Genomic DNA, 27,446 nt, shown 5'->3' with positions numbered 1-27,446 from the left:
TGTTTTTGTATTTAGTAACACAGTATTTGTATTTAGTAACACAGTAATTTTTTATTTTGTAACATAGTATTTTTGTATTTAGTAACAGTATTTTTGTATTTAGTAACACAGTATTTTTGTATTTAGTAACACAGTATATTTGTATTTTGTAACATTCTTTTTGTATTTAGTAACAGTATTGTTGTATTTAGTAACATAATTTTTGTATTTAGTAACAATGTGCTACCAGTACGTTTCTGCCCCTCGTTGACGAGGATGAATGAATGAATGTATGAATGAATGGCGAGGGATGTGCATTGCCATTGATTGCCCTTCTGTTGGTGCTTGACGAGCCCGATATGACTGCTGATTATTTTGCTGCAACGACACTGCGGGCTTGGTGTTGGTCTTTCTCTTAGTACTGCTCTTGTTGATGCCTACGTGTTGGGTGCAGACTCTGCAATATATGTCGCACAGCTTGACGCCACGCTGTCTGTTTGGCCACTTCTTCACAGCTGACCAGTACATTGGATACATTGAGGTGTGTCTTCACATGCTCTTTTAAATGTGGCTTTGGGCGGCCACTGGGACAGGCTCCATGAGTGAGCTCCTCGGAGAACACCATTCCAGGGGTACACAGCTCCAGGGGTTCTTCCAATCTTACGATATGCCTGACCCTCTTGAGCAGTCTTCTGTGGAGGATGGTCTCTACTCTGGCGCGTTAGCACGTTGAAGAACTTCAGCGTTTATGACTTGGTCGGACCATTGAATGCCAGGAATTGGATGGGGGGGACGCAGCTGCATGTCCATGATTTTTCTTTTTAATATGCCTCCTGTTAGTGGTGTAAGTCTCAGCTGAGTGGAGAGGGCAAGGAAGCACAGCAGCTTGATAAAAGTTGCACTTTGTGGAAGATTTAATGCCACATTAAGACCACAGGCACTTCTTGAGACAGGCATAGGTGCCTGCTGCAGCTGCAATTCTTGATGCTAGGAATGCATCAAGATTGTTATCATTTGAAACTGTGCTGCTGCGGGAGGTGTACTTCTTTGCACAGTGAAGCAAAGTCATGTGGATAGACTTCTGGTGCATACATTACTTCGGTCTTTGAAATGTTAATTGATCATTCAAAGCCGGTGCTGAAATCTGCGATTAGCTTTTGCATGTCATCCTCAGAGTGGGCTACTAAGGCGGTATCATCAGCATACGAAAGCTCTCATATGCAACGTCGTCTTGGATCTTGCATGGAGACGTCTGAGATTGAATATGCTTTGCTATCAGGTCTCATATTGATACATCCACCTTCTGTGAGTTCTCTGCAGAAGTTATCCAAGCTGGCAGTCAAGTAGAGGATGAAGAGTGCCGGACCAAGCACACAGCGCTGCTTCACACCTTTGGTCACTGGGAAGGGGTTTGAGGTGGTCCCTGCAGATGACGCTTGCACATTCATGTCATCATGAAATCTGTGCAGCATGGTGATTAATTTGCATGGACAGCCATACTTTACTGTCCATGTACATCTGGAATGGTTGTGTTTAATAGAGGATTCGTATTACTATCATCAGTCTGATATACAGAGTGAGTACCAGTTCACTGGTAATTCCCTGTTTGTCGTTAAAGGCGGCAAAAAGGGTTGGCGTCAGGAAGGGCATCCGGCCGTAAAACATTGCTTCAAAAAGGGGACCGAAAAACAACAACCACGGTTCCCGAAAAAGGCCAAACCCCGCTTTGCGGGGAAAAATGGCCTCCAAAGGTGGTTATAGTCTGATATACAGTCACGTGAAATAGAAAGTACACCCCATGTAAAGTTTTGACTTTTTCAACATATATCAACATACAGCTATTTGATCTTCATTTCAACAATATTGAAAGATAAAGGTGATATAATATAACAAATATCATGAAACATTTACATTTTGTAGTCCATTGTATAATTTAAATAAACATAAATGCAAATTTCGCATGTGGAAAAAGTAAGTACACCCCTACATTTATCACTACTTCAAATACCTAAAATTAGAATCAGGTGCACCAGCTCAGGTGCAAATGATTAGAACATCGGTAGAGAGGATCTTGGACGAACCTGTCTTATTTAAACCTCAGACATTTAGTTTGGTTTGCTCTTTGTTGTTGAAGTGTGCGGCGTCACCATGCCGAGATCAAAAGAGCTCTCTGAGGCCTTCAGAAAGAAGGTTATAGATGCCTACGAGTCTGGGAAGGGATTTTTAAGGATCTCCAAACAATTTGAAATCAATCATTCGACTGCCCAGAAGATCATCTACAAATGGAGAAGATTCCAAACAACTGCCAACTTGTTCACGCCAGGCCGCCCCAGCAAGTTCAGCCCAAGAGCAGACCACAAGATGCTGAAAGAACTCTCCAAGAACCCCCAGAATGTCATCAAGGGACCTCCAGGCACCTCTTGCCACTGTTGATGTCAAAGTGCATGAGTCTACCATTAATTAGAAAGAGGCTGCACAAATTTGATCTTCATGGGAGGTGTGCCAGGAGGAAACCTTTGCTGTTCAGAAAGAACATCAGGGCAAGACTAAAGTTTGCCAATGAACAACTGGGCAAAGACCAGCACATCTGGAACAATGTGCTCTGGACAGATGAGTCAAAGGTAGAGCTATTTGGCCACAGTACCAGAAGACATGTTTGGCGAAAACCAAAGACAGCATTTGACCACAATAAGCTGATACAACCTGCAAAGCATGGTGGTGGAAATATTGTTGCGAATATGGAATTTGGCCTCCATATCCGCTTGTAAATATTCCCCTATTTTCTCCAATACTCCCCAACTTTCCCCAATCCCCCATTCCCTAGTCCCATTGCATGTAAATAACAATCAGTAGAGCCGACCTTCCCCTTATTCCCCCATTAAATGTCGTGCCCAGGTCCACCGCACCACACGTAGACAACTTTCGGACATCTTCCTAGCTATTCTTATTCTATGTCAGTTAAGGCCTCGTCTCCATTAATTATGACTCTTCGTTGCACCAGAATGTGATTATATGGCATCACTAGTGAGTTTAGGACCTTTCCCATACCTCCTCCCATCTTCTTCCCCAAACAACAACAATAACAACAACTACAACAACAACTACAACTACGACTACAACAACAGAGGGGCGGGGAGTGTGCGTCCTCACACCGGCTCGGTTACCCGCCATGACCATGCGCTCCACGGCGTTACCCCGAAGGGGCTGGCTGTCAGCTCCTCGTCAGGGGCGGAGCCAGTAACACCCCCACGCACCCAATGAGAAGCAACGTGCCGATTCCATCTGGGGCGGAGCTAACGAGCCGAGGGCGTGTCACTCCCCGCCGGATATACGCGGCCCCGCGCCGGACGTGACGACAGATGCGCCTCAGCTTGGAGAGAGAAGCCACCGCCACCCCCAGCGCGACGAGACCTCCCCGCATCTTTGGACCGGACCGGACCGTACTGTACCCTGCCCCGAGCCCAGGAGGACCTGGAGCCATCGATCCTGCCTTTCCTAGCCATCAAACCCCCGTGTGAGTCAGCCGTTGTCCCGTTTGTCTGTCGTCTGTCCGGGGTTAATATAAGAGTGTGTCTAAGTGCCTGTCTTTCTGTGATTATACCTCTAGCCCCTGTAATCTGACCTTTCCGTACGAATATAATCTCCTCCGGAGGTCTTGAGAATTGAAACATTGGTGTCGTATTGTGTTATTGTAATCCAGCCGGGTGTCTTCTTTTTCTTATTGAGCCAGCATCGCGCGACTAGTCAACGTTCGGGCACAATCGGGTAACTTGTGCAGACGTGGTCATACCATAAAACCGCTCGGTAAATAACATCCAAGCCACGTCAGTAACAATTGGTGTCTGGGAGTGAGATTCGAGGCCCGACCAAATTTTGAAAAAAAAAAAAAACGAATAGAGGAAAAAAAAAAAATTTGGTCAAAATTTGGAGCGGCCGAAATTCGTTTTGTTTTACAAAACCCGAATTTTGAAAGTCGCGCTATGGCGGATCAAGACGGCTGGGGTCCGGTAGGGGAGAGTGAAGCAGGGTCGGTCCAGGACCAAATTGAGACACGTGAGGAGAGCGAAACAGCGGGGGTAGCAAACGCACAAAATGGCGCCTCGCTGGTCACCGCGCCCGCGACCGTAGCAGCGCCGCCGATGGATTGGGGCCTATTTATGGAACAAATAAAGGCGCTCATGGTCCAGACAAGTGAAGACCTGAGGAATGACTTGGGAAACCAAATGGGGGTAATGGGAAACCAAATGGGGGTAATGAGGGACGAAGCGAGGGGTACCAGTGAGAAGTTAGACAAAAATTTTGAGGGGTTAGACAACGGGATAAAAGAAGTGAAAAATGGGTTAATGGGGGTAGAAAATAGAATGGCTGCCCAGGAGAATCAGATAGAGGGAGTGAAAAATGGGTTAGAGGGGTTAGAAAACAGTATGGAAGGCAAATTGAGGGACATGAGGGACCAAGCGGAAAGGGAAGTTAAACAAATGGAGCAGCAGATAGAGGGGGTCAGAATGGGGGTAGAAACCAAACTGGATGCTCACAGGGAGGAAATGGAGCAGATGAGGGTGGCATCTGGGCAGGAGATGCAAGTGATGGGAGAGGAGATCAGAAGAGGAGTGAGTGAGGAGGTCGGAGGAGTGCGCGAGGAGGTGAGGCACTGTGAGGAGCACATGGAAAAGGAGGTGAGAAAGGGGACTGTAAAGTTACAAGGGGGCATAGAGGACCTGACGCAGGAGGTGGAGCAGCTGACGGTGGGACAGACGGAGTTAGTGGAGCAGGTTCAAAGGAACACTGCGGTATTAGGAGGTTTAAAGGCGACACAGAAAGAACTAAAAGATGACTTGGTAGCGACGAAGAGGGAATGTCAGATGGTACGTGAGGGACTGACAACGAGGTTGGACGAGGTGATAGAGGTTATGGAGACGAAGGACCGGCAGGTGAGGACGCACATGGAAACGGTCAAGGTAGCCTTAGAGGATGAGCTTGAGGAGACGTACCGGGGAATAAAAGAGGTGAAGCACAAATTAGAAGAAGTGGAAGAAGGGATGAGCGAAATTAAGAAGCGACGGAGAGGGGATAAGAAAGAGATAAAAGAGGAGATAAAAGAATTGGTCCAAAGTCTGTGTTTGGATCGTGATGATGTGCTCATTAACCGGATGAGGGATTCGCAGGTGATGGAGGAGAAGCGAAGAGGAAGAGGACCCGGTGTAAGTGGTGACCAATATGGTCGTGCGTATGATGCGCCAGGTGATTTAATAAGCTTGGGGGTCGAGAGAGACCCGGGTGTTCGTGAGAGGCCACTGGTGAAGTGTGCGACAGGTCTGGTGTGCGAAAAAGGAGGTGTGCGAGGAAGTCCGACTCTGGGGTGTGTGAGGAAAAAGTGCGTGCCAAGGAGTGAGGGTGCTGGCGAGAGTGAGTCGGTCGTAGCGCGTGTGCGAGGGAGCACGTGGAAGCGCGGGGTGGTGAGTGTTACAGAGGGTGTGACGGGAGAGTGTGCGCAAGAGTGTGCGCGAGAAAGGTGTGTGACGGACAGGTGCATGAGGAAAGAGTGCGCTGTCAGAAGTAAGGAAGAGTGTCCACCTGTGGTGAGTGTTACAGAGGGTGTAACGGGAGAGTGTGCGCGAGAAAGGTGTGTGACGGACAGGTGCATGGGGAAAGAGTGTGCTGTCAAGAGTAAGGGTGAGTGCGTTGTCACGAGTGGAGGTGAAAGTAGTGAGAGTGACAAGGAGAGTGAGTTGGTTGTGACAGGTGAGCGAGGATGTACACCTGGGATGGAAGGATGCACACCTGGAAGGGTAGAGCGTGAGTGGGAATGCACGCTGGAGTTGGTGGTGAGGCACGTGGTTGGGTGTGCGAATGAGGGCACACCTGTGATTGTCACAGAGGAGGTGACCGAGGAGGGGGCTCGAAGAGGTGTATTGGTGAGGTGTGCGAGCAACGAATGTGTGCCAAAGTGTTCGGTGGTCAGGTGTGTGACCAAGGCTGTGAGTGGAATGGGTGTACCGAGGTGTGTAAGGAAAGGTACGAGGAGCATGGGCACGGCTGGATGTGTGAGCAAGGAACGGGCTGCGGGGTGTAAGCGTCCAGGTGAAGCATCGACGTTACACGGGTTAGAGGTTAGAGCGACTTTTAGCCGAAGCAGGCCCTCGGTGCGTGCCGGGCCTCGCTTTGAACGGCCGCGTCCAGGCTCCACTAGGCGGAGCTGGCAGCCCGATAGAAAGGGTCGTCATGGCGACCACTTTTTGGTGAGACGTGCCGGCAGGTCGAGATCGGGGCATTGGATGGCTCCGTGCCGAGATGGTGCGTGGGATCTCGGCCCGGGTAAACCTCCTTCCCTGCACCGAATGCGGGACGCACCCAGCCGCTGGCACAGAACAACCAGCATTCATGGCTTGGCTTTACGAAGCCGGGCTTTGGACAGGAATTGGCGCACCGAGAGGTATTAGTGAGTCGACTGGGTGATGAGGTTAGTGTTTTGGACCCAAAATTAGAGAAAAGCAAAATTTGATGATTGGCAAAGGATTGGCAGAGTGATGATTGGTAATGGTACAGTGATTGGCAGATGATTGGCAAATTTTTAATTTGTTGAAATTTGATGTGCAAAATTGGTAGTGAGAGACCCCCGATGTGGTGGGATGGCAAATCCACCATCCTTTCCCATGGGGGGCAAAGGAGCAATAGCTTAGGGGGTGTATGGCAGTGAAAACTAGCCCGGGTGGGTTAGGATATGGTGTGTAGGGATCTAGCGAGGATTGACATTAGGTGACGATAAGGTTAGGTAGTGACTGATACCTGTAGTGGGGACGCAGGTAGATTAGTGTGGATGATAATGACGTGGGAGCGCAATAGTTTAAAGGGACGACTGGGAAGCGCAAGTTTCAGAAGGGAGTAGTTAGCTGAGATGATGCTGTGTGTGTGAGAATTGAACAGGTGTGATTGCACAGGTGTGCAACTGGACAGGTGTGTGGAGCAGTGTATGAGTAATGAGTGTGTGGATCAGCGCGAATGCGCTTGGGGAGAGAAGGGTGCAGGTGGCACCAGGTGTGAGAGCACAGGTGTGCAGGTACAGGTGTGTGGAGAGAGTTGGAGTGAGTGGTACGGAGTGGTGTGCATGGTGCGAAGGTGTGGATGGGGGAAGAGTGGACCCCTTTCACGAGTACCCGGGGCGGGTAGTGTAAGTGTTAGGTAGAGGGTACAGGTAAATTGTGGTTGGATATTGGCACTTGTGGTGCGGTTGCAGAATGGTGTTGTGAATGGGTGCATTAGTGTTGTGGAAATGGCTGGGCGTGTAGCCTGTTAGTGCGTGTAGTTGGTTGGGCACTCCACCACTGTGAGGATGTCGGCCAGGTGAGGCCGCAGGTGGGCTCTGGGAGCCGGTAGAGTTGTGGATGGGGCCCGAGGATCCGGAGGACGGACCCGGGTAGCCCAGTGCCAGAGAGGGCACCGAGTGGGGAGAGTGCCAGAGGGCCTTCCCCAGGTAGTTAGGTTAGGGCAAGGAGCAGGTAAGCTCGGAGGCAACTGCAGTGGTGGAGGTGTGCAGGTGGGTAGACCCACTGGGAGAGGTACACGCCGCAGCCCAGAAATTGTACGAGGGCACCGGGAGATGAATCGGGGGAGTGAGACCCCAAATTGAAGAGCACCGCAGTTTGGCCAATGGGAATTGGTTTTTAGAACCCGTAGTGTAAGAGGGCCAATGGTTTGGCCGGAGAAAGACCCCGGGTAGTGTAAAGTTGTTAAAGTCATTTAGGAAATAGTTAGGATTGATGAACCTGTCGCACCATACGCAGCCACTTACCTGTGGTGATGATGATGACTCCACACCTGTGTTTTCTTTGTTTTGTTGCAGGAGATGAATCGCTGTGTGGATTTGTGAGACGCATCACGACGTGGATGAGACATTGGGGTGATTCCATCTCTCCCTCCCGAGGAGGGACTGATGATGAATTGGTAATGGCAAATTTTGATGTGCAGTTGGAGATGGCAAATTTTGATGAGAGTTGAAAATGGCAAATTTGATTGGTTAGGAGGGAGAGAAGACGAATTTGGTTTATGGGAGGAACGGGGAAGACAGTAGGGATGTTTGTTGATTTGTAAAGTAGATGTTTATGGGTAGTGTTGTGTTGTGTGGATACAGTAAGGGGTAAGGGAGGGGCCATGTAGGTTACCTGGTGGGGGGGGGGGGCGTACGATAGGAACGTACCTGTCTCACCTGGTTCCCATGTGCCCCCAGTGTGCATTACCTTATATTGCGTGCACTTTTGCGCCCTTACCACCTTACTCACTTGTTTCTTCTTTTGTCTCCCACCTCCGAGGATCTGGCTTTGGGGTAGAGAGAGAGGAGAGAGAGGTGCTGGCTGCGCAGTTGTGGGCCTGCACTTTCGCTGTTTGCTGCCGGGATCGATACACCATATGGACCGCAATGTTTGTGGCCACCCACAATGGACCGCAGTTCGTTTGCGGCCAAGCACCACCCGGGGATGGACCTATGGGTCAACGTGGCACCTATGCCATACAGGTGAACCACTTTTAGTTGACACCAAGTGCACCACACGAAGAGCAAGAGACACCTGCAGGGTTAGGGGTTGTCGCATTTATTTTTAATCATTGAACAATGGTGACTGCACCGATTGGTGGTGGGGTGGTGCTTTTGATGCTGGGATGGGGTGCTCTGCACGTTATTAAAGGCCGTCGGCCACAGAGCACTCGTGGGTTGGTGTATCGATGTTGGCAAGCGCGCTCTCTCTATGCATAACATCTGCATGTGTTCCTCCAAAAACAGGTCCTGGATCGTAGTGTAAATAGCAGCGTAATCTTGTAAATAATGCTCCCTACCGGCTGTATGTTTAGTTTGAGAATTCTTTCCGGATTCGGTTATCCTGTGGGTGTGTTTCTGTGAGGAGAAGGGTGCAACGTCGCAGGGGGACATATTTACTCATTTGTGAATATCTGTAAAACTGTCGCACTCAGGGTAGAGTTAATAGTAGAGGGAACTACATTGCGTGCCACACTAAAGTAGGTAAAAATTTATCGGGTCGGGACGCCCCGAGGGTAGAGAAGGGTGCAATGTTGCGAATATGGAATTTGGCCTCCATATCCGCTTGTAAATATTCCCCTATTTTCTCCAATACTCCCCAACTTTCCCCAATCCCCCATTCCCTAGTCCCATTGCATGTAAATAACAATCAGTAGAGCCGACCTTCCCCTTATTCCCCCATTAAATGTCGTGCCCAGGTCCACCGCACCACACGTAGACAACTTTCGGACATCTTCCTAGCTATTCTTATTCTATGTCAGTTAAGGCCTCGTCTCCATTAATTATGACTCTTCGTTGCACCAGAATGTGATTATATGGCATCAGTAGTGAGTTTAGGACCTTTCCCATACCTCCTCCCATCTTCTTCCCCAAACAACAACAATAACAACAACTACAACAACAATTACAACTACAACTACGACTACAACAACAGAGGGGCGGGGAGTGTGCGTCCTCACACCGGCTCGGTTACCCGCCATGACCATGCGCTCCACGGCGTTACCCCGAAGGGGCTGGCTGTCAGCTCCTCGTCAGGGGCGGAGCCAGTAACCCCCCCACGCACCCAATGAGAAGCAACGTGCCGATTCCATCTGGGGCGGAGCTAACGAGCCGAGGGCGTGTCACTCCCCGCCGGATATACGCGGCCCCGCGCCGGACGTGACGACAGATGCGCCTCAGCTTGGAGAGAGAAGCCACCGCCACCCCCAGCGCGACGAGACCTCCCCGCATCTTTGGACCGGACCGGACCGTACTGTACCCTGCCCCGAGCCCAGGAGGACCTGGAGCCATCGATCCTGCCTTTCCTAGCCATCAAACCCCCGTGTGAGTCAGCCGTTGTCCCGTTTGTCTGTCGTCTGTCCGGGGTTAATATAAGAGTGTGTCTAAGTGCCTGTCTTTCTGTGATTATACCTCTAGCCCCTGTAATCTGACCTTTCCGTACGAATATAATCTCCTCCGGAGGTCTTGAGAATTGAAACATTGGTGTCGTATTGTGTTATTGTAATCCAGCCGGGTGTCTTCTTTTTCTTATTGAGCCAGCATCGCGCGACTAGTCGACGTTCGGGCACAATCGGGTAACTTGTGCAGACGTGGTCATACCATAAAACCGCTCGGTAAATAACATCCAAGCCACGTCAGTAACAATATTATGGTTTGAGGCAGCTTTGCTGCATCAGCGCCTGGGAAGCTCACCAGCATAGAATCCACTATGAATTCTTCATTGTACCAGAGGGTGCTTGAGGATAATGTGAGGCCATCTGTTGGAAAGTTGAAGCTCAACCGAAGGCGGACCTTGCAACATGACAATGACCCTAAACATACCAGTAAATCCACCAAGGAATGGCTGAAAAGAAAGAAATGGAGGGTTCTGGAATGGCCAAGTCAAAGCCCGGATCTAAATCCCATCGAGATGTTGTGGGGGGATTTGAAATGAGCTGTGCATGCAAGAAACCCCTCAAACCCCTCAAACATCGCACAGCTGAAAGAATTATGCATGGAGGAGTGGGCAAAAATTTCTCCCAGTCGATGACAGAGACTGACTGGTAGACTGTTATAAGAAACGCCTACTTGAGGTTGTTTCTGCCAAAGGGGGCAATACCACCTATTAGAGCCAAGGGTGTACTTACTTTTTCCACATGCGAAATTTGCATTTATGTTTATTAAAATTATATAATGGACTACAAAATGTAAATGTTTCATGATATTTGTTATATTATATCACCTTTATCTATCAATATTGTTGAAATGAAGATCAAATAGCTGTATGTTGAAATATGTTGAAAAAGTCAAAACTTTACATGGGGTGTACTTACTTTTTCACGTGACTGTAAGTGCTTTGTGGATGTTTGTATCTGGTTCAGGGGTGACCATAGTTTAATGGATAGCTAGAGCCATTTACAAATGAATATGAAGTCTTTGTTTGCAGTTGACATATACTTAGGCAGTTAAGACCGAAAAATAGGGCGTATCGTTCATTTTTTCAGGAAAGCACCAAATTTGGCACAGATGTAGTTATGGACCTATACAATTGTTTTCCTGAGGGGCGCCCAAAAATTCAGAACCCCTGGTGGCCACCATATTGAATTTCAACATGACCGCCCTCTGTGACCTATTTCCCTCAATAACTTCTATACTATGAGCGATAACACCACAGTTCCAGTGTCATACCCCACGTTTTCATGGTCTCTGAATCCATTGGGGTCAATTGCATAAAGATTGGCATCCATCATCTTTAATTTCAAGATGGCCACCATGGTGTTTCCATTTTCCTTGAATCTCTCATAGTATTTTAGGTAAAATTTCAATTCCAAGTGCTACACATTGTTCTATTGGTCTCTGATAACAATGGAATGGTATTAATTAATCAAAGTTTCACACAGTTGCAGTTTTAACTTAAAATTTTGTGGGCACTTGAAAGATGGAGGCTCTCGCACAGACGCGTAGTACTACAAGCACTGTCCATCGCAGTCACACAGTGATGTGCAGGGCAGATTTGCCCTGGAGCATTTACAGTTGCCTTTACAGGCCGACTTACAATGGCAGCTTGTAAGCTCTGAACATGCCTCCTGTATCAGTGGTATTGTGGTCCAAATTGGTGTCCAAGAAGTCCCTGTTTTCATCCAGCCCCAATCAGCTGGTGATGGAAGTTCTGGGTAGGGCACAAGTGCCTGACTCCATACGTGTCCAGCCTGAAAACATGCACGTTTTAGGTGTTGTTCGAAGGCGTCTGCTGTTGGGGGAATGTGATCAATTGTTCTTGCCTTCTTCGTGAACAAGTGTCGGCGCATGTCATTCACTGTCTTTATCTCGGTAGTCCGGTCATAGAGGATGGCAACATATCTTTCTATGCTCTGTAGTTCCATAGTAATAGCGTCCACAGATGGCCTATAAGCGAGAACATGAAAGGTCTGCGTGATGCTGGGGTATGCCTCCCAAGCCCTCCAAGCTGTCTTTTTCCCAATTTGGGCAAAAAATGACTGTCGCAGCCAGTGAAGGCATGAAATAATGGCAAAGACTCGGACTTCCTGCGGCCAAGGCCGGTGGCAATTTTATGGATGGCAACGTTGCGGTAGCTTTTACCAGTGCCAATGGCAATCCAGAGTTCCTCCACACCGTGTGACTGGTAGGTAAAGTAGTGTGCTATTGCGAAGACCACAATATCAGAATCTACAGTTCGAATCAATACCCGTTTTCTCCCCTTTTTCACGGCATCCAGGACGTTTTTTTGGATTTTTTGAATTTTCTGAATTTTTGGGCACCCCTCAGGAAAACAATATTGTATAGGTCCATACTACATCTGTGCCAAATTTGGTGCTTTCCTGAAAAAATGAACGATGCTTCCTCTTAACTGCCTAACTAATAGTCTGGGACTTTGATGTATTATGTATTTTTTAAATTTTTTAAATTTTTTACCTGGCATTTTCGCAGATATTCAAGTAAAGTTATACTATTTATCTGCTTGTGTTGTTTTTGTTTTGTTTTTGTTTTCCATACTTAGGTGGTTGGTGAACTCATGAGTGGACGGCTTACCTCCACTCTCTCCTGGGTTAAACAGACGGTCACTCAAGTGGCTACACATGTTGCAGCAGCTGGGCCAGTGGGCCCAGTAGGACATGAGCCGTCTTCTTCCTCTTGTCCTCCATTCGAGGGCCTGCACCATATCCACCCCCCTCCCTCTTCTTTGCCTCATCTTTCCATCTCTGGAAATGACCAGGGATCTGGAGAACTTTTCGAGCAGGTTAAAAGTGAAGAGGGAGGTTCCAATCCACTACATACAAGCCCATTCCCCACTCCGCCACCACCAGTTTTATCACCTGAAGAGGAGGAATTGTTGGAAAGATTGGAAGAACAGAACAGGTATGAATGGCATAATGGTGTAAAAAGAAAAGAAAAAAGAAGCAGCTGATAATTAAAATGTAGAAAAGTGAAAACTGGGGATGGTGAGGTAGTTCAATATGTTGAGGTAGGATGGTGAGGGAAAAACAAAATATTTAATCTGCCATGGGAAATCATGTTTGGGGAACATTTCAAATATTAGTCCTAAAAGCAAAATCAGAAAATGTGGGAAGAGGGGAGATCACAGCGAGGGAACCAGATAAAATAGGGGGGAAAGATCAAGGGTCAAACACCAAAATGAGTTTGCACCATTGATTAATGGATTCTAATAACAGATGAAAAGAAGATAAAAATGCAGGTAAAATGTAATGAAGAAAATGAGAATAAGAAGAAAAAGGAGTGTGAAAGAATAGAAAGAAGGAGAAGAAAAAACACCCAAAGCGGGAAAATGAAAACTAATTTTATTGGGATCATAACGTAATTAAGTTAAAAAACAAAAACGCAAATTAAAAATTCGAGTAATTTTTTTTTGCCGGATTGTTTTTATTTATATTTTAAAAATTGATAAAAAATTTAATATTAACCTGCCTCTGGAACAAACTCCTACACACTCTTCAATTCCATTCTTCTCTCCAGGTCTTCAAAACAGCTGTTCACCACCATCTCTTATCTTCCACCATCCAAAATCTTGATCTTTTCTACCCCTGTTAATCCACCTCAAATCCACCTCCTTCAAATTGCCTTTTTTCTTCCTGAAAGTCCCTATAGTGTCCATCTTGTTTAGCCTGTGTACCCCGCCATGGCGCCCCAGCCCTCCCTTTCACAGATCTCCTGATGTCCCTGTTCTCTACTGTTGTTGTGCTTCCCTCTCTCACCCCCTCTTGTCTCCCACTCCCTTTGTTCTGTGTTCTATGTGTTAGCTCTTATATGAGCCTCGACTTGGTATACCAAAAAAATAGTCTTCATTTGTCTGTTTTTTTCTTCTCATTTTGTATTTTTCCATTTACCTCCTCTTTATCCTCCAACTCCTCCTCCTCCACTCCTTCCATCTCCTATTCATCTTTTTAACATAATTTCCTTTCATTCTCACCTCTACCACCAAAAGTGGATGGAGATTATGTTTCACTCTTGTTTTTTTTTTTTTTGTCTGTGAACAGGATATCTCAAAAAGTTGTGGTCGGATACGGCCGAAATTTGGTAGATAGGTTGGGTGTGTGGCAAGGACGAAATGTTTAGATTTTAGTGAAGGTCCAGATCTGGATACCAGAATTTTAAAAGTGCTTTTCACCATTGAGAGATGGGGCCAAAAACAATGTATACAGTGCATTAAAAAAGTATTCAGACCCCTTCACTTTTTTCACATTTTGTTATGTTGCAGCCTTATGCTGAAATCGTTTAAATTCATTTTTTCCCTCATCAATCTACACTCAATACCCCAGAATGACAAAGAGAAAACAGGATTTTAGAAAGTTTTGCAAATTTATTAAAAAGAAAAAACTGAAATATCACATTGACATAAGTATTCAGACCCTTTGCTATGACACTTGAAATTTAGTTCGGGTGCCTCCCATTTCTCTTGATCATCTTTGAGATGTTGCTACACCTTGATTGGAGTTCACCTGTGGTAAATTCAATTGATTGGACATGATTTGGAAAGGCATACACCTGTCTATATAAGGTCTCACAGCTGACAATGCATATCAGAGCAAAAACCAAGCCATGATGTCGAAGGAACTGCCTGCAGAGCTCAGAGGCAGGATTGTGTCGAGGCACAGATCCAGGGAAGCCTAAAAAAAAAACCTCTGCTGCATTGAAGGTTCCCAAGAGCACAGTGGGCTCCATAATTCTTAAATGGAAGAAGTTTGGAACAACCAGGACTCTTCCTAGAGCTGGCCGCCCGGCCAAACTGAGCAATCGGGGGAGAAGGGCCTTGGTAAGAGAGGTGACCAAGAACCCGATGGTCACTCTGGCTGAGCTCCAGAGATCCTGTGTGGAGATGGGAGAATCTTCCAGAAGGACAACCATCACTGCAACACTCCACAAATCTGGGCTTTATGGCAGAGTGGCCAGACGGAAGCCTCTCCTCAGTGAAAGACACATGAAAGCCCGCTTGGAGTTTGCAAAAAAAGCACCTAAATAGTGCAGCGGCATAGCAAAAATTTAAGAAGAATTGTGCATTTTGTGATGGAAGCACCAAATTTGGCACAATGATAGAATGTTATATTTAGAACATTTACAGATATGGAACCACTTTGAAATTCACCCAAGGTCGCCGCCATATTGGATTTCAAAATGGCGGCTTTAAAAATCTGTAACCCTTAGGGGGGGTGGTGGAAACAAATCCTACAGGCACAATTATTGCCCCATTCACCCTATATCTTTTCTAACATCAGTAGACACATTACAGCGGCGATTCTGAGCTCAAGGGAACATCTAGGGGTCTGGGGAGTGAAAAATTTGAAAATTTCAGCCAAAAATACCCCTAAAAGAGGTCATTTGGTGTCAAATTTCAGGGGGGGTCGTGTATTGTCCTGTAGATAAAACATGCTGGTCCGTTGATTAACCCCTAATTAAACGACTTTTTTGTTTGTTTGCTCCATCCAGGTTTCAATCATGTCGAAGCAGTTCAAGTTAGTTCATGTTACCAAGCATGTAACTTCAACGCCAAAGACGCCACTGGACTGGGAACTCTGTGTTCTGTGTCAAGTTGATATAGGAGAGTCCCTACAGTGTCCTGCTGTCACGAAAAGAACTGATGCAGGTGCTGGATACAAGACACTTGAAGACAATCTATCAGCATTCAATAAACTAGGCAAGCTGCCACAAGACATGGACTTGCAACGACTGGATGAAGGCCAAGGGATAGCTGCCACTCTAGCTGCCCACCAAGCCAAGTGGCACAAGTCATGCAGGGTGAAATATAACACTACCAAGCTACAGCGGGTACAGAAGAGAAGTCATTCAGAGGGAAGCCCTATCCCCAGTACAATCACAGATAAGTACAAGCTTACTAGGTCTCAGGCAGCTTGTGTTGATAGCATATGCGACAATTTGTGCTTCTTCTGCCAGCAAGAGCTTGGTTTGGAGTTTCATCAAGCAGCGACATTGGAACTAGATAAACACGTTCGCAAGGCTGCAGAGTTTCTTCAGGATACCACTTTGTTAGCCCAACTGAGTGCTGGGGACATGGTCGCAAGAGAGGCCAAGTACCATAAGAAATGTTTGACATCCCTATACAACCGCGTGAGGGCAGGAAAAAAGCTTGCTGAGCAAAGCCAGAGCACGGTAGATGTCATTTCAGCAATAGTCCTTGCTGAACTGGTAACGTACATAGAGGAAACTGCTAAAGAAGAAGACACTGCTCCTGTATTCAAAATGGCAGACCTCACCAAGCTCTACACAATGAGAATGGAACAGTTCGGAGTTGTGCTGGAAACACGAGTCCATACAACCAGACTCAAGGAGCGTATCCTGGCACACTTCCCTGATCTGCAGGAGCACAGGCAGGGAAGAGATGTCCTGCTGGTGTTTCAGGAAGACATTGGCAGTGCATTAGCCAAGGCATGTCAACATGATATTGACAGTGATGTTGTGCACCTGGCACGAGCTGCAGGGATTATAAGGAAGGATATGTTCCAGTCATCTCAGCCTTTCAATGGGTCCTTCTCAAACAAATGTCAAGAAGAGTCTGTGCCACAACTGCTGCTGACAATGGTCTCCATGATTTTAGAGGGCGCAGGCATCAAAGATCAGGCATGTCAGTCATCGGCATCGGCGTCTGTGACAATAGCTCAACTTCTCAAATACAACAGTGTGAAGCATGAGAGGAGAGGTGCAGGCACAGACGTACGACACAGCATTAGTCAAGAGACTCCTTTGCCAATATATCTTGGCTTGATGCTTCATGCCCATACGAGAAAGAGGGAACTGGTTGACACATTATCTGGACTAGGGATCAGCATTGCCTATGATAGAGTGCTACGGATCTCTGCAGAGCTGGGGAACGGGGTCTGTCAGCGCTTTCGGGCGGAGAAGGTGGTCTGTCCCCCAAAGCTCCGTGGTGGAGTGTTCACCACATCAGCTGTGGATAATATAGACCACAATCCCAGTTCCACGACAGCACACGACTCCTTCCACGGAACTGGTATTTCATTGATACAACATCCAGACTATGACAATCAAGGCACAGACCGAGGTATTGTCATCATCGGGGGTGTCTCAAATGTCAAGACTGTGGAGGACCTTCCACGGTATTACACAGATGTACAACCAGTTAGTTCACTTGCCAAAAGCCACCCTGTACCAGCTGGAACCCAGGCGTCGCTGCAGAGGAATCCTGCACAAGCTGAACTGGATAAAGAGAAGAGGTGGCTCCAGACTGTGAAGGATGCATGTGACAGTGGTGACACACAGAATCCAGGAAACATTTCTTGGGCTGCACATCATGCAGAGAACCAATCGGCCAAGGATACTAGTATCACAGTCACACCCACTGCCTTGCTTCCCCTCTTCCATGACCAAGCCCACTCAGTGGCAATGATCCGCCATGCCATGGATGTCGTGAAAGCAGCGATCAATGAGCTAAACCCTGGACAGATACCCGTCGTCACACTGGACCAACCACTTTATGCGATCGCCAAGCAGGTGCAATGGAACTGGCCAGACACACATGGTGAAGATCTCTTTGTGGTCATGCTGGGTGGTCTACACACAGAGATGGCAGCTTTGAAGACAGCAGGAGACTGGCTGCAAGACAGCGGTTGGACACAGGCATTGGTTCAGGCAGAGATAGCAACAGCTGGCACAGCAGACACCTTCTTGCGTGCAGCTCACGTCAGCCGTACAAGACGCGCCCACCAAGTAACTGTTGCTGCCCTACACATACTGCAGCATCGTGCATATGACATATACAACGAAAGAGCAACTGCAAGAGATGAGTGCAAATCCAATATGGCGTCAGTAAATCAACTTCTAAGTAGAACCATTCAATTCCTTGACCTCAAGTTTGTACATCCAGACACTAAAATCAAGGCTGTAGCTGGTATAGAACCAGAAATATTTGTAATTAAAGATTTTAAAGCCGCCATTTTGAAATCCAATATGGCGGCCACATTGGGGTGAATTCCAAAGTGGTTCCATATCTGAAAATGTTCTCCATATAATATTCTATCATTCTGCCAAATTTGGTGCTTCCATCACAAAATGCACAATTGGTTTGCTATGCCGCTGCACTAAAAGGACTTTCAGACTGTGAGAAACAAGATGATGTGGTCTGATGAAACCAAGATTGAACTGTTTGGCTTCCGTCTGGCCACAACAAAATGTGAAAAAAGTGAAGGGGTCTGAATACTTTCTGAATGCACTGTAGCACGATATCTCAAAAAGCTGTGGACTGATTTGGATGAAACTAGTTTAAGCCGATTATATTTTGGTTGAGGTCCGAATCCAGATCCGGCCAATCAGTGGGATACAAAACATAAACTGGTCAGCCTGGCGGAGGTATGCGCTCTACCGAATGCCGTTCTAGTTTTCTTTTCGTATTGTAATCCTTTTAGGGCAGAAGTTCCTTTTATCTTTGAACCTTGAGCTTTCACCCCTCATCTTTATCTGGTCTCTTCAATTCGTGACCTTTCCCTAAGACCCAAGACTGTAAACTGAAAACGTTCCCTAAGACTCTCTTGAATCCCTCAGACTCGGCTGTATTCCTTAGGGTTTTAGGTTGTATTCACAGGGAGGATAAATTACAAATCAAAGCAGATAGTGTTAACACTTTATAGGAACTAAGTGAGACCACATTGAGAATATTGTGCACAGTTGTGGTCACCACATCCAAGAAAAGACATAGTTTCCACAGAGAGGGTTCAGCGTTGGGCGACTCGATGTATTACAGACATAGCTAGACTAAACCGAGGATTGGCGGAAGGAGACAACCTCTTTTATTATAATGGACGAGGGAATTTTACAGAAATGGTTTAAGATAATAATGGTATATACAAAATATTTGCTAAAGAGTTTTTCAGCTGAGTAAATAGTGAAAGGATCAGGGGCGCTAGCCTGAGAGTAAAGAAGAGGAGAGTTATGATGGTGGTAAGGCAAGGGTCTTTCAGTCAGTGAGTCATTAATGCCTGGGATGGTCTCCCTAGAAAGGTAGCGACAGCAGAAACAGTAGATAGGTTTAAAATGCAATTGGTTACATACAAGCATTGGGATAGAGGGGTATATGGACCTCAGCAGGACTGGTAGGTAGCTTAGGTATAGATATGTGATTGTATTATTGTGTCATGATTGTGATGTCTGTGAAGGTGTCCCATCAAAAGCTGAATATGCTGCCTGGCTGTTTGTTTATCCCTCACCTCACAACCATGTTGCGCCCCCCCCCCCCCCCGACCCCAAAAAACAACAAAACAATTAAATAAAAATAAAATATAATAAAACGAACAATTGTAGAATTTTACATAATAATAACAATAATAACAATAATAATAACAATGTGTATTGCCATAATGAATATGTGAATAAAACATCCTGTTGATGTCTTTGGTTGCCCCACTGTTGTCACCCACACTCCACCCCCACACCTCTAACCTGAGTGAATTTACAGACTTGGCATTTAATATGGAATTTTTTTTTTTCTTGACTTGGGTTTACTTTCTTCACTCAGGATATCAATCTGGTGAGTTTCTTTCACACTTTGGTGATTTATTTGTTAAAAGAACCATGTCACTGATTGTCTGTCGCAGCAAGAAGTCAACAACAGGATTATATCACAGGTGGCGTGGCAAAATGTACGGACAGGTGCATTTGATGATTGGCTTCACAGTCGGGTATACAAGGGTTGTTGCGTTCTGTATTAGTGGAAAACAACTGCTGCACGTCTCCAAAAGTTATTGCCGCTTCCTCTGGAGATGGTCCGTCAACTCGACAATGCTGTTTGTCATGGAGTGGTGGCTTTATGAAATTACGGCATGAAACAGCGTGCTCTTGCTCGGCAGTATGGCATCACTCAAGGTCAGGTGTCAAAGATCCTGAAAAGAAATGCTCAGAGGGGTGTCCCGACTCCAATGCCGAGGCCAGGACATCCCCGCAGAACCACACGGAGGGATGATCGCCAGCTGCACCGATTAGTCCGCAATGGCCGTACCAAGTCAGCTAATCGGCTTAGGGCTGAGTGGCAGCAACTGCCAAATGTGCCTTTATCCAGAAGGCTAGTCAACCAACGACTGGTTCAAGCAGGCTATCGTGCCAGGTGTCCCCTGAGAAAGTCACGCCTGACCAGACAACACCGCCAGCGCCGATTGCAGTGGGCCAGAGAGCACCGTCAATGGCAGCCAGGACACTGGAATCACGTGATCTTCAGTGACGAGTCTAGATTTCTGGTCTATCGTCAAGATGGCCGCATCCGAGTGCGCAGACAAGTGCATGAAGCCTACAACAAAGACTGTATAGTGCCAAGAGTCCAAGCTGGACGTGGTGGGGTGACCGTTTGGGCTGCTTTTCATGCAGGGGGCAAAACTGACCTGGTTGTTCTGAATGGAAACCTGAACCAGTTCACGTACAGGGCCATTCTGGAAGAAACATTGCTTCCATTTGCTCGTGCAGCCTTTCGAGGAAACTTTGTCTTCCAAGATGACAATGCACGGCCTCATCGTGCTCGCATGATCCAACACTTTCCTGCTGACCATGGTGTAGAGCATATGGAGTGGCCTGCCATGTCCCCGGATATGAATCCGATAGATAACTTGTGGGCAGAATTAACGCGTCAAATCGACCACTTGGACCAGCAGCCTGCCTCTGTGCGTGAATTGCAGCAGGCTATTGTCACTGCATGGCAAGCGATTCCTGTCAAAACCTTGGCAAATCTCGTGAACAGCATGCCTCAACGTGTCCGTGCTCTCCTGAATGCTCGTGGGGGTTACACGAAGTACTGAACTGTAATTTTACTGTCCCTAATCCCAGTCGTAATTTAACTTTTGTTTTTGTTAAAAAAAATTTTTGGCTAATGTGCAAAATAAAGAGATACTTCTGGAAAACATACAGAAGTTTAACACTACTGTCCATGAATTGAGTTCGATATCAGTTTACATCACTTTCAAGGATCAATTTATTTGTTTTGAAATGTCAAATGTGGTTTTTGTTTATTTTAAAGGTCACATTAACAAAATCTAGAATAATTTCAACATAATTCCAATGAACTTTTGGTTCTAAGACATCTTGAAAAGTAAGTTCACCCCCACAAAAAAAATATTCCATATTAAATGCCAAGTCTGTAAGTTAATAAACTATTGCATTGTATTAATATGGTGTAGATATAGCACAGGCTTTTTGGGCCGAATGACCTCCTCCTGCGTCCAAGTTCCTTCTGTATCCTTCTGTATTGTCTTTCTTGAATACCGATGCAGACCAAAACGAGCCTTTAATGTGACAATTATTTCAATGTTAAAACAAGAAACATGAGGGGATGCAGCCATTTATAAGTTTACCATGAATACTGTAAGCCCTTTTTGTGCCCAAGGTTGATAGAGGCTGACAGCCGCCACGCACCTCCGCATCATCGACCCTCCCTCGTTTCACTCTCTTCGGCTGCCCCTGAAGCTGCCACCTCGGAAGAAGAATACTGGGCATGCTGGGGTCGCATCGTTTCAGAGTGGGCTGACCTTGGCCAACGACGTAATCGAAATGTCAAAGTAGGTTTATCTTTCTTCTGCCATGATAAATCACAGCTCCGCAGTGCCAGTGCCGAGCTTAAAGTACAGCTCAATATGTCTCCTCTGTGATGGTGAGCAGGAGTTGGTGAGAAAAGGCATTCCACATCATTTTCGTGGGATAGTATGGCAGCTGTTATGTGATGCTCACAACACACCGGAGAAAGGTCAGTTTCTTAAAGAAATCTTATGAGCTATTTTGTGGTGTGATAAGAGCTTTGGCATTTCTAGATTTAACTATACTGGTTGAATGTTTGTTTTTTTAAATTATAGCACATGCCAATTTAATGACCACATTGGCATGTGTTAAACCGCCAAATTTTTAAATTATAACACATGCTGCTTAAGTCTCCATCTTTGGTAAGGCTGGCCTAAGCCTCAGTGTATGGTAAGTCTGAGGCAGAGGTGATGAAGAGGATTCAGGTGGGTGTGTATGTGTGGAGGAGGGTGGAGGGAGTAATGGCAGACAAAAAGATATGAAGGATATTGAAAGGGAAAGTTTTCATGTCGTGTGTGACGCCGGCCTACCTTTACGGTTAGGGAACGGTTGCATGAACAGAGACAACAACAGAGGCTGCAGGTTTGCGTGAACAACTGGGCCAGGTGGATTGCGGGAGTGAAGAGGCGGGATAGGAGGAGGATGGATGAACTTAGGGAAAAGATTGGGGTGCAGATGAGTTAAAGGGGAGATTGGTGAAATGCCGGCTGAGACGGGCTGGGCACTAGGTGTGGATAGCGGAAGAGAGAATGGCAAAGAGAGCAGATAGGTTGAGGGAGCAAGGTAGGAGGAAACGAGGTAAACCGTGGTTGAGATGGGAAATTGGGTGAGGAGGGATATCAGTAAGGTGAGGGTGGTTGGATAGTGGAGAGAGAGAGAGTTGGCCGAGGAGGGGGAAGTGAAGGAGTATCGTCGTTGAGGCAGGGCAGAAGTTTGGTACTTTTGAACCTCACCAGTTACAAAGGGAAGAGAAGGAGAAGAAGAAGAAGAATGGCTGGCTTAATCAGACAGTTATCAGGTAGAGTAAAGGTCACCGAGAGTTAACTCATTTGTCAAGTTGGTTAACGTAGGTGTGTGTTCGTGTATTACTCCCCCTCAGGGCGTTACGCTGAGTTGCTTTTGCAAGCATCACCATGCGAGAGACTTATACGCAGAGATATTGCTCGTACTTTTCCATCACATGAGCTGTTCCGGCCACCACACCCTGGGCAGGAAACACTTTTTAACATCATGAAGGTTGGATGCAGGAATGGGCATGGTGTACAACACATTAATTTTTATGAGCATTGCAGGACCATCATCTTTTTTGTTTCAATAAACTTGGAAATATATTTTTCAGACATACAGACATGTTGTAAGTGAAGAGTATTGTTCACACATGCTTTTTAGAAGAATATTTTTCTAAAACTCGCTTATTTTTAAAATTTGGCTTTTGTGTGGCTCCGCATACGTTTTCTCTTTTGTGTGTGCTATATGCACACCTCTAGGCAGGATGGCGAGTATGCATACCTCGACGTATGATGGCCTAGTGGTGCGCACACTCACCTTAAGATGTCTATCCTGTGTTTGAATCCCGACCCAGCTATAAACTGTCATCCTGGTGTGTCACAGGCAGGGTGATTCATCAATGTGATATAATTATATGGACTCCAATGGATGTTAGTCATCAATATCCCTCAGATGGATGTTAAAATGGGCATCCCATCTGCCGGCATTCGTTGGTGGAGGTAAAAGGTTCCACAGCAGACTTCGCGAAGAGTAGGCAAGCCTTTGTGGCCTTTTCTGTTTGGGGTTGGAGGCGAGCCCATACTACAGCTCGCACTGGGAAAAGTCTGGTGCGCTGCATTGTTCTGTTCTCCCTCTCCATCTCCACATAAGTGAGCTTATGGCTGATCTTGGCGTACTCCCTCAACTTTACTCCCTCAACTCCTGGTGTTCGCCTCTATGATAGATTTTATATGCCCAGCTCTGACATCACATGGCACCGGACCCGCTCCGATGGACGTAGCACATGTGGAGCTACCATCGGCCGAAAGGTAGCATAGGTGGAACCACCATCACATGGAAGGTAGCACACAGGGAGATAAATAATAATAATGGAGAAAAGATTAAGCGACATTAAATACAGTGGGATAAAGGGGAAAAAGACAGACACAAAGCTTCGGGTGACAGGGAGCTCACGAAACACACGATTCTAGCAGCTGCTAAGGAGAGTGTGCTCCAAGATATCTTATTTCTAACATTGATGATATGAAATAACAATTAACCCGATCATTAACCACTATGTCATTTTTTGTAATAATATCTGAATGAATATGAATGAATGATCGTTTTAAGGCCATTTTCCCCGCTAGAGCGGGGGTCAGCCTTGCGGGCCCCATGACAATCATGGTTCCCTGTTTGAGGCAGTTTTTTTATGGCCGGATGCCCTTCCTGACGCCAACCCTTGGTCACGCTCTTACGATGCGCAAAGATACGGTGTACCTATTCTAAACCGGGGTACACACCGTGATCATTCATCCCAGCAAGCTGGTACTCAATTTGCCGACCTCGGAAGGATGACAGGCTGAGTCAACCCTCCTGGCGTTAATTCAGCGATCGACCGGGATTCAAACCCAGGATCCTAGGAACCCAAGCCGGCACCCTAACCGCTAAGCCAACACCAGGGGTGGGGTAATAATATCTAAAGAATATGAATATATGAATGAATGAATGATCGTTTTAAGGCCATTTTCCCCGCTAGAGCGGGGGTTAGCCTTGCGGGCCCCATGACAATCATGGTTCCCTGTTTGAGGCAATGTTTTTTATGGCCGGATGCCCTTCCTGACGCCACGTAATAATTACCGGGGTAATAATATCTAAAGAAGAAGAACCACCTTTAGAGGCCATTTTTCCCTGCAAAGCAGGGGTTGGCCTTTTTCGGGCACCATGGTCCCCTTTTTGAAGCAATGTTTTACGGCCGGATGCCCTTCCTGCCACCAACCCTGTTAGTCGACTCTTGCGACACACAGGGAATTACCAGTGAACTGGTACTCAATTTGCCGACCTCGGTAAGAATATCGGTAATAAAGGTAATAATATCTAAAGGTTAGATGAAAATTTATTGGGCTCAATTACCATAGTATCCTGGTACTTAAAGATGTATTTAGAGTCCCCATGGTCATTTGGTTTCAAGGAATCGATCATAATGTTGTTTCATTCTCCTACAAACATTTGAATCAACATATTGTTATCACATGGTCTTCAACGATCGTCACACTGCCCGTTGTGTATGGGACAAAAGGCCCTCTCCCCCTCTCCCCCTCTCTCACTCTCTCTCACCCTTATTTTGAATCCTGAGTGCCAGATTTGATTTTTCTTGCAGGCCTACTCGTTGGTGGACCGTGAGGTTGGGTATTGCCAGGGCACTGCTTTCATTGCCGGCCTTCTCCTCATGCAGGTTTGTCTCGATTCAAAGTATTCACACACCTTGACTTTTTCACATTTTGTTGTGTTGCAGCCTGAATTTAAAATGGATTAAATTGAGATATTTTTTGTCACTGATCTACACATAATACCCCATAATGTGAAAGTGAAGACATGTTTTTTAGAATGTTTTGCATGTTAAAAAATGCCAAACTGAACTGCTTCCTTTGGACATGGGTGCGGTTTTTGATGTAATATCAGTTGATGTCTGTTCCAAATATGTTAGACATTTCTTTAATGCTTGCCATACCTAAACTAATTCCTCCATGCAAATCTGAAATGATTATTGTCTGATGATTAAAAAAACACAATGATTATTGTATTATCTTCACTGCCAAATTTAATGTACAATGGTAAGATGGTTGAGATGTTGAGACTGCCAATACCTAGATATTCTTCAGGTAAACTTCAAACACAATAACCCAGTTACCTGTAATAACAGTTTTCCTGTGTTTCGCATTATATTTAAATATATATATTTTCTGATGGTTCAGAATCTGATAGCTCTCCAAAATCATTGAATTCCAAGGCTGCAGCACTGTTGGCTATACCTGAACAATAAGGGTGAGAGAATGCATCCCTGTCAAAGATTTCTACAAACTAAAAAAAAAACATTACCTCCTTTAGTATGGGCATAACATTCAGAACTAGAACGGGACTCAATAGAGCGCATGCCTCCGCCAGGCTGAACAGTTTACGTTTTGTATCCCACTGATAGGCCGGATCTGGATTCAGACCTGAACCGAAATCTAATCAGCTTATACTCGTCGCCTAACCAATTCGTCTACCTAGTTTAGTCATAACTCGTCCACAACCTTTTGAAATACCATGTTACACTGTATAATATGCAGTACTTGAACACTGCATGGGGTATCGTATTCAATTAACTCTCCAGTTCCTCCCAGCAATTTGTATTGTCATCATTGTCCTCCATTAACACTTCCAAAATGTTTTTATGCCTCCGCCGCCAAAGTTGCAGGAGGTATTATGTTTTCGGGTTGTCCGTCCGTCTGTCCATGATAGGTTATCATTACCGTGATAAATTGAGAACAGCTGAAAGGATCTAAGTCAATCTTGGGACGAGTGTGTATTATGAGGTAAAGATGAACTGATTTGATTTTTGGGTCACGAGGTCAGAGGTCACATTTGGTAAAAATTCTGTTACTGTGCTAACTTATGAACGAGTGATGGGATTTTGACCAAACTTGGCATAAGTACTTATTATGATGAAAAGATGAACTGATTAGATTTCGTCATCAAAGGTCAAAGGTTATGTCAGGTAAAAATGTGATATTTGAGAACAGCTGAAGGAATTTGAATCAAACTTGGTACAAGTATGTATAATGTAATGGCACAAATGTAAGGCACAAATGTAATAATGTGGGCGGAGGCATATCGGTCGACGTCACAACGTCGAAGGTTTCTGTTCTTGTTCACTTTGCTTTAACGTTGTTTTTGTATCACTTGATTATTTAGCTTTCCAATGCCATGTGTTTTAACGCTGCTTTGTCATCAGTACTTTCTTGAATTTCACTCTAAACTTTGCCTGTGGTCTGACTGAACATTTGAACGTCTTCACACAACGTGGTGATGATTTCTAATGATTCCATACAGCTATTATGATCAATTGGGACTTTGTCTTTTGATCAAGTTGTATCCAAGTACATTTAAGAATATCCTAATGTTGGAACAAAGTCCTCACACTGATAGGATGTACATGCACAAAATTGAGTAAAATGCTTACTGTTGTCATTCCTCATCCTATACCGTGATGTTCATTAATATACTCATCTTTCTCAGTCACATCCAACTTGATCATTTAGACCGTCCATTTGAATGAAAATGCCATGATTAGGAATACTAAATTCCACAAATCCGAAAGTTGTGTCTATAATTATTCCTTGACATGACCTTCTTTTTAAATTGTCGTGACGTAAAACTGAATCTGAGGAACTTTGCAATTGGCCGACTGAAGATGGACATAGTTGTCTTTCAATCACAGTTCTCCATACAAAATGGCACCATACAGCAGCCTTGTGTAACATCACTTCCACTCCATCACTCTGAATATCATCCTCTCTCCTGGAATATATAATGCTAGTTCCTCCGATGCAAACTTTCTGCGTCCAGTACGTCTCACTTTGATGAGACTGAGCGTATTAAGTCTATGCATCTCCATCTCTCGAGGAAATTGAGTTAAGTATTTTGGCTCGTATAACGCCATCGTAGCATTCAATTAAGCGAGCCAACCTTGTAGTGATTTTGATTGATAAAACGTGAGACTTCTGATGATTCAGGGCTTACTTGCTGCTTTCATGAGTTACCATCATAATATCTTCAGAGGTTGTCTTCTTTTGACCTGCATTGATTCGTCGCAATCATGGTTGTTTCGGTAATCAAAATAAAGACCAATTACTGCACCGTATTCACAAGAAGGAAG

General features: G+C 45.6%; 1 protein-coding gene across 10 annotated transcripts in view; it reads left to right on the top strand.

Annotated features, from left to right (window-relative positions):
* The window catches only part of LOC137414235 (ecotropic viral integration site 5 protein homolog), a 139,894-nt gene that overhangs the window by 20,627 nt on the left and 91,821 nt on the right, over positions 1-27,446 (top strand). For 7 of the 10 annotated variants that reach the window (XM_078774347.1, XM_078774342.1, XM_078774350.1 and 4 more), the window contains exons 2-6: positions 12,504-12,862; positions 21,354-21,525; positions 21,626-21,710; positions 22,641-22,777; positions 24,906-24,980. In XM_078774347.1, the coding sequence (XP_078630473.1) occupies positions 12,504-12,862; positions 21,354-21,525; positions 21,626-21,710; positions 22,641-22,777; positions 24,906-24,980 (828 nt within the window). Of the gene's footprint in view, positions 1-1,299; positions 1,453-12,503; positions 12,863-21,353; positions 21,526-21,625; positions 21,711-22,640; positions 22,778-24,905; positions 24,981-27,446 lie in introns of all 10 variants that reach the window. The other 3 variants (XM_078774344.1, XM_078774343.1, XM_078774341.1) reach the window with 2 other exon arrangements.

This window comes from Myxine glutinosa, chromosome 3, assembly GCF_964187855.1.
Source record: "Myxine glutinosa chromosome 3, kmMyxGlut1.1, whole genome shotgun sequence".
NCBI classification, from domain to species: domain Eukaryota; kingdom Metazoa; phylum Chordata; class Myxini; order Myxiniformes; family Myxinidae; genus Myxine; species Myxine glutinosa.
Note: the sequence above shows the minus strand (reverse complement) of the source record. Positions and strands in the feature narration are given on the sequence as shown.